Source organism: Athene noctua, chromosome 18 (assembly GCF_965140245.1).
Source record: "Athene noctua chromosome 18, bAthNoc1.hap1.1, whole genome shotgun sequence".
NCBI lineage: Eukaryota > Metazoa > Chordata > Aves > Strigiformes > Strigidae > Athene > Athene noctua.
This window is the reverse complement of record NC_134054.1, coordinates 7,540,872-7,553,118: the sequence shown is the minus strand read 5'-3', so window position 1 is coordinate 7,553,118 and position 12,247 is coordinate 7,540,872. Positions and strand designations below refer to the sequence as shown.

At 46.0% G+C, this 12,247-nt stretch overlaps 1 protein-coding gene across 2 annotated transcripts in view; it reads left to right on the top strand.

Moving 5' to 3' along the window:
- TMEM104 (transmembrane protein 104) overlaps positions 1 to 12,247 on the top strand; it is a 44,780-nt gene that overhangs the window by 25,827 nt on the left and 6,706 nt on the right. For both annotated transcript variants that reach the window (XM_074922234.1, XM_074922233.1), the window contains exon 9: positions 2,536 to 2,629. In XM_074922234.1, coding sequence (XP_074778335.1) covers positions 2,536 to 2,629 — 94 coding nt within the window. The remainder of the gene's footprint in view (positions 1 to 2,535; positions 2,630 to 12,247) is intronic.

The window sequence follows — 12,247 nt, the reverse complement described above, 5'->3', positions numbered from 1 at the left end:
ATCCAACCATTCAGGCACGACTTGTATCTCTTCACCGTGAGTTGAGCAGTAAAGCCCACGGAGAAGGAGGAGGAGAATTGAAAGAGTCACTCAAAGGATGTAGTTGTTTAAGATGTCTTGAACACTAGAGAATAACTGTGGTGTGTAACATCCAGAAGAATTCTTTCTGCTTCATTAGCAGATGTTGGAGAGCACGTAGGAGACCCAGGGTCTTCCAGCACCTAATGATGCTTTTGCTGCTTTTCAGCAACTGAGCCCCAAATCCACCTTAACACAGCTCTTTCCTCAGTGCTGGAGACAAATCTGGGTTTCAGACCCAGCTGCTTCCATGCTCAGTGATCTTGCGTCAATCCTTGCAACGGTCTGAGGGGCTGTTTGGCCAGTTGGTTCTGGTGCATTCTAATTTGCAGAAGACACCTGTTCCTTAATTATCACCATCCTTCGTCCGTCTCTTTGTTTCGGCTCTTTCTGACGCATGAGCTATTAACATGATTTGAAGGAAGGCTGTGTTGAGCAATGTGTGTTTTGGGAGAGGAGGTTGAAAGAGATTAGTAACAAACTTGAGAATAATTTCTAGTAAGAAACTTGGTGTCTGCTTTGGTTTGCTCTAGGTGCTTGACCTACGTCACTCTTTAGTCTAAAGATTATTTAGTCCTTTGGGGTTTGTGCACTATCCTAGGTCAGAGTGGCAGTCTGCAGAGGGGCAGGAGACTGGAGTTGAGCTCCTGATTAGAAGAAAGCAATAAGAGGGAGAAGAGTGAAAAAAGACTTCTAACTGGCTGCCTTGCTTCTGTATTAAAACTGGAAGTATATTTAACTGTTAAGGTTGTTTTAGCTCTTAGTCTTGTCAGTTATGTCTGTGTTGTATTCTGTGTGATTTCAGTGTTTCCTCTAAGGATCCTCAATTGTTTCATAAATCTGAATTCTGTGCATGCTTTCTGTACCTTCTTTTTTTTCTTTTTTTTCAAACAGGAAAAAAAAAAAGACGGTGTAAATGATGGCCTCAGATCAGAATAAGTCTTCACCAAGCACTGTGTGAAACCAAGGGTTCTCTCCTCTGATCCCCTTCTGGGTTTACTTTGATTTTCTGAGAATATTTATGATGTGAGGCATTTCCAATTTGCCTTGCAGATATTCTGAACTGTCTCAAAAAAGGTTTCTTGGGGTTGTACTTGTCTTAAAATAGCTTGGATTCTGTTCTGTCACTGACTCTGTTGAGGTCGACAGAGACCTTGAGGCTCCGCAGCTTGCCCTTTTGAGTCACAGTTCTTCCCTTCTGGTGACACCTTTCTTCAGAACTGTTTTAAGGAGTCATGGAAAAGAGCAATGTGTAAATATTAATGTTGAGTATTTGTCTTTAAAATCCCTTTGGGTTGCTCAACAAATCTGTGCCTTGTGTGCTGTGGTTCTCTAGATACTGGTTGCTTACAGCTTTTGGACCTGTTACTGTATCTCTAGCCTGCGCCATCCCATGGATGACAGGCAGGGCTCTCTCCTCTAACAGCCGTTTTGTTTCCCTGTCACAAGTAGCTTCTCTCAGTTCACATTCAGACCTCAGTCAAGGTCAGTTGTCTTCCTGCAGTAAGGCCTTTCCTATTCTGTCTGGAGTAGACAGGGCTCGATGCCGCTCGGTGTCGGGGCAGAGGTGATGGTGCTGCACAGGACACCGCTCCTCTGGCCTGGGCTGACAGTGTGGTTGCCTTGTGTGCCCTGCTGGAAGAAACTCACGTGGGAAGCTGTGTAGTCCTAATTTTCAGCTTCGTTGGATATATTTTGTGACCCAGCTGAAAGAGATGCAACAGACCAGTACAGCCGCATACCCCAGTTTAATTTGCCAGGCAACACTGTTCTCTTAATATACACCTAGGAGGGCAGTGAAGAAAGATCCATCTTCATTGACAGTACCTTTAATTTCCACACTGAATAAAGTGTTATGAGTATCTTTTTGATTTCTTTTTTCTTCCTTATTTTGCACAGGGTTTCAGCTTCCAAGTCACCACCTTAACTGTTGTGCTATAGTTTTCAGCTGTAAAACAAGCAACTTAAAGCGTGGGAAAAAAATGTTCCAGACAGAGCTGGCTCCATTGTTGTTGAGTCTGGGACACCCCAATGCTACCCCATCAATGTTAATGTGTCCAGACTGGTCACAGCTATTGCTATTCAGACCTAAACTAAGCATGTACTTGGACAAAGAAGCCACAGTTTAATATTTAATGTTCCATAAAGCTGCACTGAGAGCATTTACTGAAGTGTATCAGTAAAGGAGTGCTGTAGCAGTGATAGCAAGCAGCTGAGAGCCAAGAGGATCCTGTGCACTACTTCTGCCCGAGGCATGTTCTCTGATACCAAGCAGCTTGCTCGACCCCCTGTGTCTCAGGCAACTTGGCCGTAAAATTAAGCAACAGAGAAAGCACCACCACAGACAGACATGTCTGGAGGTGAACTTTCCAGGCAAGCTTTGCATTACTGATAAATTCATCTTACTAGTAGAATTTCTGAATTTTAACCTGATGTGTGTTTTTGTTGTCCTTCCAGGCAGCATTCACTCTCCTTCTGGGTCCTTTCACCTTCTTCAATGTGCAGAAGACCAAGTATCTTCAAATCATGACCTCCCTCATGAGATGGATAGGTGAGTCTTGGCTACTTCTTTACCATAGATGGAACCTGAGTTACGCTACTGATGCATCTCTTTGGCAAGATACTCTTGTCAGCAGCAAGTGCTTGTCATAACAACCTCTTTGAGGAGGATTGTCCAGGCCTGATAAATATCTGAGGAAAAGAATTTTTTTTCTAGAATGAAATTTCTGATTAAAACAAATCAAATTGTTTTTGATCATGTGTGAGCTGGTAGACAAAGTTTTAATCTGGTTTGTGTGAGAGGCAGAAGAGATTTGGAAGAGTCTCCTGTGTGGGGGCTAAATGTGATACCCAGGAGTTGCTGTTCAGCAGTAAGTTTTTCATTCTTTCAGCATACGTACAACAGACTGAACAATCTTTGTTTCGACTGGAGAACAAAAGGCACTTCTGTTGGCTGTTCCACCCTTAGTTTTATCATCTGTTTGCATTTTTTTTTTCCTGGGCCTTGCTTTAGTGTAGGTTGTGCTACACTGGAAACCCCAAACTGATGTGTGTTGTCCTTGGGAAGCCCCACTCTCATGATTTCTCTCCAAAATCTCATGGCCAAGATCTTTTGGGAAGACAGATAATTCCCTTAAGGGAAATAAGCCATTGCTACTGCTTTTTTTTGCAGTGTCTTTGTCACGCAAAGATGCAGCTGCCTCACATCTGGCTTGTATGTGTACATGCCCTTAAAGGCTGAGAGGGGTGTTTGTGTTATGGAGGTTTATGTTGAGGTTTGTCTTGTTTTGTGTAACCTAGACAGAGTAACTGACGTTCAGGGCTGACAGGGTGTTAACAGCAGCATTTCTGCAGGTCAGCTGTCTCCTAGTTCATGGGTCTAGACCATTCAAGCACAGAATTAGCTCTGTTTATACCTATTACTGAAATGGAATAGGAAGAAAAGCTGCTTCTCAGACTAACTATTTCCCACTGCACATGTACATTTGACCTGATTTCAGTTGGGTATCATCCCTTTTCTGTGAGTTCAAAGTGTGATCCTGTTTGGAAGCACTGGCAGTCACTGCAGAGGAGTAGAGATCCTAGAGCACATCTGAGATGGGGTTAAGCAGTTGTGACCCAGGAAAATGAGGCTGGATTTTAAGCCCTCAAGTCTCAGATGTTGAACAGCTTGAGCTAACAAATCCTGACCTCAGATGGTGTGAAAATCCTGAATGTCTGTTTTTCCCTTTTGTTGTCTGAGCACATGAAAGGTTTGAAAGACCCCATGTTCTTCAGAGAAAGAAGCTATCTCATTAAGGGATATTAAAGGAAGTTGTTGGGTTGGGTTTTTTGGGGTTTTTTTTAAACAGTAGTCTCTGCTCAGCTCACTGGCCTGTTCCCAGTCACCCTGCCTCCTCTTTCCTGGTAAAGACATCAGTCAGACCTCATCCTGCCTCTGACAACCTGACACCTGCCTGATCTGCTATTGGTTTCACTTTAGCCTGCTCCTTCCAGTATGAGGATCACTAAACCTTGGCGTAGAGGCAGAACTCTTTCTCTTTTTCATCACTTGATGGAAAGGGACAAAGACAGTGTTTGGAGAAGTATAGGGAAAATTCATGCTTTAGCCTGATTGATTCCTGCTTCAGCGCGCTGGGGAACAGCTGCCCCGATATTTAATGACCCTGACAGCACCTCCGTGGCTACTTAGAGCAACAGATTCCGTATGTGTACAATGAGGGATAGATTTATTAGGAAAGACAGTTTATCAAACAGCCATGCAATGCAGGGAACAGAGAAAAGCTCTTGCTGCAGATTCTGGGATAAGGATGGACCCCGAACTGCTGAGATTCTCCCATGGCTTCTCCCATATCCTCACATCGCTGGTGTCCCCTCCTCCAGAAGCAGGGCTGTGAGTTAAACACAGGTTGGTCTTTTGTCAGTGCATAGAGAGCTTAGATCCTGAAGAATGGTCTTGGTTGGTGTTTTGTGGTCTCCTGAACTTTTCCTGCCTGAATGCCAATGGCTAGATGTGGATTCTTTGTCCTACTATAATCTGTGCCTTTTCTTCATGTCCCTTTAGTTGGTTTTAGCTGTGTGGTGCTGAAGGTGGTTCTTCTGCAGAGCACTCTGCGCAGCAGAGCTCAACACTAGAACTGCCAGCTTGCCCGTTTGCTGTGCTGGGTAAAAACTTCCCACATGGACAGTGGCTTATTCAGCTTACTAGTGCCCACTGGCCTGATGTGGATGGGAAGCTGACCCATGGTTTCATCATGATTCAAAAAAATCAAGCCTACTTGAGCTGAGAGGTCAGTACAGGCTTTGTGATGTGCCTACTGTGGGACCCACTGTACACTCTTTTCTCCGCCCTGGTGAAAAGCCCCTGGATTTCAGAGCAACCATGGCTGATGTAAAGCTGTTCTGCCCCAGGTGTACGGGTGATTCAGATGACAGTGGCTGAGAGGATGGTTCTTGGCAGCAGGGAGAGCTAGCTGTGTGTGAAGGTCACTTCTGCTGGTGTTTGTAACAGTGTCAGCCTTGCCTTTGGAAGTGGCTTTCCTTCTTTCTCCTGATCTAAGTGATAATCAAATGTCACTAGCCTCTTTCCAGAGCCTTGTGCTCATTGCAAGCAGCACATGAGCTAACAAAGCCTTCAGCGGTCTCTTTCCACATCTCGTGGACAAAAAAAAAATTCATTCTGTCTCTGAAAAATACAGTCTTAAACACTGAGATCTGAACTGGAAATTAAAAATAGATAACATGGAGATGCAGTGGCAGGGATCAGCCCTTCATCTGGCTGTGTTTTTCCTCCCAAGGTAAGGGACTAGCCAGGACAGTCACCTCTGAAGTCTCTAAAAAGAGAAAGTTGAAGGAGGAGCTTGCAAGCCCAAGTGCTGTAGGGCTAGAGAGCCCAGACAGATGGGCTCTTGCTGTCTGGGCCTGCTGAACACAGAGAGCTCATCTGGAAACAAGAGTGGCATGGCGAGACGTTTCCCTGTCAGGACTGATAGGAGCACAGAGGGTGGATCTGCGTCTCCAGGTGGAGTGGGGCTGGTGGCAGAGAGAGGGCTTCCAGAGGCATCGAGCTGTTGGCAGTCTTCTGAAGAGTAACAGCTTACACACTTGGCTGCAGAACTGATTGCCACCTCGCATGGGTGAGTGCCAGTGGTTAAATTCAGTGCAGCAGTTGGTGCTTGAACTGCTGGCCTTATCTGTGCTTAGAGATCTCTGTTCTCTCAGAGCTGGCAGGTGTGTAAGGCTTCGCCTACACCAGCTTTAGTCCCTTTCCCAACTGTAAAAGCTCCTCCGGCTGCTTTGTCAGCCCTCTTCTGCTTGGGCCTGAACTGCCCTGAGAGACTGAGCACAGGCACCCTAAGGGGCATGACAGGGAGCCTGTGTGATGTGCTTCCATGGAAGAAAGGGCTAGTTGGGAAAAATCACTTGTTTTAAATCCTAATAATAGTGCTTACAGTGAATTGAGTTAGGGATAAAACCTTGCTGGCTCACCCAGCTCGTGAGCAATGCTATTAAGAGCAGAGACAGGGCCCAGACTGGTTGACCAGGTAAGTATGAATCATCCCCTTGGGGTGAGGAGGGTTCCCTCCCCAAACTGTAATTCCTTCCTTTCAGCTCCCTTCCACCTCAGCCTCACAAAACTGTAGCACTGTTATTAGCCCAAGTCCTTTACCAGTTTCAAAGCCTGTTTCCAAGTCTCTTACAAGGTTCTTGGAACAGGGTGTCTCCTGCAGAAGGCTGAACCAACTACGCCATCAATAAATTAGAACTGTTGGTATTTTCAGTTCTGTTCTTTGGACTTCAGGCTCTTTTTTCCTGGAGGGTTTAAATCTGTGGTGGTGATGGATTGCTCCCTAAAGAGACTTGAATATCTAGCTGTTTATTTTTCCCCTCCTTTCTCCAATCCTAATCAAGTGGGTGGTGTTAGGGGTGAGCTGCCAGAGGGCACGGCATGGCAAAAAGGACTGAGCCAGACAAGTCCAATGCACTTCTCAAAGCAGAGGACACAGCTCACTGGGACACAGCCCTACCTCTTTATTATTGGATAATATTGGATAATAACTGTCTAGCAGCGTCATGGGAAAGGATATGGATTAGGAAAGATAACAAAAGGACAGGGCTTGGTGGAGCTCAGCAGCAAACATCGGGCTGTTGTGTATTAAGCAGCTAACCCGATTAATTGCAGCCTGTTACAGCCTGAGCTGCCCAGCTCTATAGGTGAGGACTGTTGGCTTTAAAGACATTGGTAGCATGATTATCACTGTTGTTATTGAATAGTCTCTGGCAAATGTCTCCCATGTGGGACATTTGCTCCATGTGCTGCTCTTGATGCTGTATTGTAGTTATTAGAAAATATTGTATTTTAATAAAGAGACATTTTATAGAGGAATAAACTTCTGGGTTTGGTTGCTGCAGGCTCAGTTCTGTCTCCCTGTAGCACAGTCAGATCATACCACATCTACTGAAGTAGCTGCGGCCCTTGAGACAGAGCATTCCCAACCCTGCCCAAACTATGCTCTCACAATTATATGTCCAGAAATAAAATCTCTCCCCTAGCTTTTTCCCCTGGTCAGTAAGATGGAGGGGAAAATGGACAAGAACAGCAAGAAAATCTGTATAAATCTCTTTCTCTGTCCCGTCCCCTTTCAGGATACTTGGTAGAAGGCTTCTAGGGAAGAAACTTGGAAAGGGCTCTCCAGAGCATGCTGGTGAGGCTGACCTTCAATATCTACTAACTTCTCTGGTAGTTCTGCTCTCCTCCAGAACCCTGCTCTTTACAAGACTCCCCAGCACTTCTCTGGAGAGGACTGGTCTCACTTTGAGCAGGTTTCAGCTGCTGCAGTAACTGCTGCTGCCATCCTTAGCAGGCTTAACCAGCCATGCTGGAGTTGAATCATGCAGAAACCCGGAGTCACTCTGCTGTGTCCTTTCAGCTGCACAGAGAATTATAGAGGAGGCTGATATAGGAGGGGGTGACAATTATCTGAAGTCCTCTCTTTCTAGTCTCCTGCAGAGAGATTTGTCTGCCAGTGTCTACGTTCCTCAAGGTAGCCTCTTCTCCACGTCAGAAATTGAGCTTTCTGCAAACACCTTAAGGAGGGACCACTTCAATCTCTGTCCCTTTCCTTTCACAGAGCAGGGCACATGGGAGTGGCAAGGAAGAGGGAATTGAACTGTAAATCAGAACGCTGTTGCATGTTCATTCAGATAAGCTTCTTCAACAAAGTGACTTCATGTTCTCGCATCCATTTTGGAGCGGAGAAACCTGCTGCCAGAGCCCAGGGTAAATAATTCAGCAAGGAGTGAATATATTTATGAAGAGTTAGTTAAAAGGCTGTGCTTCTGTCATGCCTGCTTTTAGAGCTGTCATCTGAGGAGCTCGTTTCAGTGCTGGTTTTGGGGGCAGTGGGGTGAAGTAGTGCCTGTGTGAGTGAAAGAGCCTTGTTAGCTTCGTATGCAGATGGAGAGTGACATGCAGTGCTGGACAGGACCACTGAGATCCTGCCTGAGGAGTTGACGTTCCTGAAAAGAGCACTTTATCCAGGCAGCAGGAGACGAACTGATGAGTCTGAGAGCTGGAAGAGGGGAGCTGAAAGTGAAAGGGCATGTAATGTTCAGCCCTGCAGAAGGGTCCTGATGCTGGTGCCCACACAGGTTTTCAGAGTGGGTGTGTGGCATGCAAAGCTGCTCTCTGTTCAGAGTGTGTGGTGTTGGAACAAGATGATAAAAACTTTGCTGGGTAGGGCCAAAAGCAGGATGGGGAAGGTGTGGCTGAGGCTGCAGAGCACCTGGATTTCATGGGACGCAAGGGCTCTGCACATAGTGCTTTCCAAAGCATGTACAGCCCTAGCTCAGGCTCATGGTAACACCAACGTGTGTGTTATTCCCTTCTCACAGAGGAGTAAATTCTCCCGTGGAGAGAGAAGTGACTGTCAAAGCTAATAGACCAAGTCAACAGCAGAGCTCAGAGCCGAGTCCCAGTTGCAGAGGCTTTATGGTGCTTCTGCCAGAGGTGACCGGAGGAGAGAGGACAATAAACTACACGGGTAATTTTCCACCAGAAGAAAACAAGCCTCGCTGGCTTTTCTTTCCTTCCCATATGTTGAGATAAAGCATCCGTGATAAACACCAGAGTGCAGAGCCGTTTTTCACCCTGTGAACTGTTGCTGGTGTGCAGATGTCTGTGGAGACCAGCTGATGTGGAGTGCGAGAGGGCAGCTCTACCCGTTCCACGGCCAGAATTGTTACCATGGTAGAGGAAGCTACTTATAAATTTTGGTTATTGTGCAGCAAATCCTGCCCCTGACGATGAAGAAAAGCGGGGAAATGATGCCTTTACAGCAGAGAAGCCCTGCTGAACTGCTTTGGACAGCCAAAAAGTCCTGGTGGTACTTTTTAATAGTTTCCCTTTGTGAAGGAAACAGCCCAAGGCCAGGGCAGCAGTAGGGTCTGAGGCAGTTGCAGCAGGAGCTAGCCAAACCTGGCAGAGTGGGTGAGATGGCAGGAAGAGTGGAGGTGCCTGAGAGGCTTTTTCTTGCCTTCCTGGTAAGCTGCATCAACACTTCTGTGATCTTAACCTGCTCAACATGTGGCTAATTCCCCTGCTGTATGAGCAACAGTCCCCTGCCTTGTAAACCCTGCCTTAGGCTTTGGGGCAGGGAGGGTAACATTGTCCATGCAAGTCCCTTCTCTCTGTTAGAGGAAAGAGCCACACTGATGTCCCACAACTCTTGTTCCTACCTTTCTTTTTGGAAGTAATTTTCCTTCTCTTCTTCTGACATCTCTCTCCAGAGAATTACTGTCTTCTATGAACGTATACATCTTCCTGCCCCACAGTCTTTGCAATCATAAATCCTTCATCTTCATAGAGACAGCGTTTTAGGGTCTGTCATTACCAAATCTGATCCTTAACTACTCCAGCTCCCACATCTGATGGAGCAAACCTGGTTTTCATGTTATGTCTTTACTGACATTTCATATGGAAACCTTCTCTGAAGGCTGGAGAAATTTATCAATTGCTGCTCTGGAGTTTACAGAGAGTTGGAAGTCATGAACAAGTGACAGGATAAAGCTTCTGCAGGAAAAACTGGGTAGCTGAGTTTTAAATTTAAGAATCAGTGTCTTAATTTCAGATACTTTGTTCTGCCAGCATGGTGAACTTCAGCCATGCTTTAATACTTTAAATGCCACAGCATCCATAATGCCTGGCAGTTCCAGAGTTGCAGTGAGCTCTTAAACTGCCCCAAAACACTGATGGAAGGCAACTGGCTCTGAGGGGGGGCACCAGCATCCTAGAAAGACCTTGGTAGTGAAGCAGACAACACAAGTGTTGGGTAGGGATTCAGAAGGCAGGACTGTCTTGACATGATGCTGTGCTGTTCAGCATGTACAGAGGAGATGCTCTTTTATGTATGCCCTTTCTCCTGAAAGAACTGCTTACCAAACTGAATGAGATCCGTTCCTCGCTTTGAGTGGTCTGCTGTGTTTTGGCTTGATGGAGGACCAGGGTCAAGGTTAAAGTGAGGAGAGAGCTTCTTCCTTCCAAAGAGAATGGGCTCAGGAAGCTCATGAAAACATCTTCCTTTTGGAATCCTTCATGGCACCTAATGTATGAAAAGGAAAGCAAGTGGCATGCGTTGTGAAAGGGTGATTCATTATCATTATTTCCTGGCATATTGATTCTCCGCTTCAACAAGAAAGCTCTGTCACACCGTCAGCCGCTGGTGACGGATGGCCCTGCCACAAACGTGTCAGCAGCACAACGTGGCGCCTGCTTAAACAAATGGCTGTGGCTGGGGTAGGGGAGCAGCCAGGTGTGGGCCACTCCATGGGGAGCAGGGCGGAGTGCCTGCACGCCACTGCCTCTCCAGACCCCTGGGAGGGGGTGGCAGGTGGGTACGGTGATGTTCTCTCTAGGCTTTCCTTGTGGAAGGAGGAATGAGAGTAGGGACAGAGTTGGAGAGCTGTGGTAAATGGGTGTGCAAGACTGTTCTTCCCTCTGACTTTACCTTTCTGACTCAACGTATTGGTGGTTGCCATGTAACCTTTGTTCTGTTCTATTTTTTCCCCCCAGTAGGGCTTTGACTCATCCCTAGTTTGTGGCTGTCTGTCCCTATGCTTTCTAAAGCCACTAAAATCATCCTTATTTATCTGAAACCAGTACTTTGAAGGTTGAAGTTCACTGTTGAACCTGGGAGGCAACATCTGTCCCTAGCCCTCCTTCCTGTGGTCACAGAGGCTATCCAGTGTCGCAGGTCTGCAGAACCTCACTTCTGAGTTTGCTTCCCCTTTGTCAAGCCACCTCTTTCTGAATTACATGGTAGAGCATCTCTCTCTCCTTCCTGTTTCCCAGTGTGGCTCAGTTCATGATCTTCTCTCTTATTTTCCACATGCCAATAGAGAGGTAGAAGTGGGGCACCAGGTGAAACATCTCAAAAATGCAGTGTCTTGCCAGGCATGCAAGGGAGGGTTAAGACAGAAACTCATTCTGAGCATCAGTTCATCTTCCAGGAACCTACCATGATAGGGGAAAAAACATGTTTTAGCCTTGGATGACTTTTTTTTTCTGCAATAGCTTTTCTACAGAGATAAAGCTCATGTACAAAACAGTATTTTTTATTTACAAAGGTGTTTGCTCTGACTCTGCAAAACAATCCTTAACTTAGAATGGCTAAATTTTCTTCACTGCTCCTCTGCAGGTCTGTTATGCTTCTATCAAAGTTCACAAAAATTTATTTTTTAATATCCCCAGACTCTCATATTTCCCAAAGTGCTCTTATATGGATGTGTGCTCATCCATATTCATCCTTCTTCCACCTGCAAAGACCATAGCAGAGCTGCCCCATCTGAATCAACACCTCCTGAGTCGAGCAGGACAGGCAGCAGTAGCTGTCTGCAGGGTCTGCTTTGAGAAGACTCAGTGTTTGCTCCTCAAAGAGTGAGAGGAGGCATCTGTAGGGGAGGCAGTTTGACAGTTGTGATGAGATTCATCACAACTTTTCCTTTATGGCATACTCCCTCTTTATTTTTTTCCACAGCCACAATTACATCCTTCAGTAAAAATGATGCTCAAACATCTAGAAGGGAGACGATGAGACAAGAAGTGTCTTGCTGACTGCCAAGCCTGTCTGTGGGGTGTGGGTTTGGAGTGGGTCTGACACTGTTGAAAAATCAGGACAAGCAAAACCCTTGATTGTGTTTTAAGCACTTGTATAAAGCAAGGCTTAAAACAAAGTTTTCACATAATGTACTAACAATCCATGAGAGCATTGCTGCCCACCTGGCTTTGTGGCTCAGGGTGCTCTTGGTCAGGGAATCTGAAGGTGTTTCATCCCTGGAGCACGTTGCTTATATCCTCTGTCCTGCATGTAGAGGAACAGATCAAGGGCTCTTTTATGAACCCATGTCTGATTTTGCCAGGGTCCTTGTGGTGAAGGAACACTATTGGGCAGTTGATGTGTCAACTGTGGGTGACTTTAAATAGTGTGGTGTGGCTTTGACTTCAGCCTGCTGTCCTAGGTGGAGGAGGATGCAAGTAGGAGCTTTGTGTGTGCCTGAGGATCTGTGCTGCCTCTTGTCTGCTCAAAGCTGCATGTCAGTCAGAGCCTGTCATCTTCTCTTCATCTTGATTTATCATCCAGCATAACTAGGTTTGAGTTTCATTTTTGGGTTT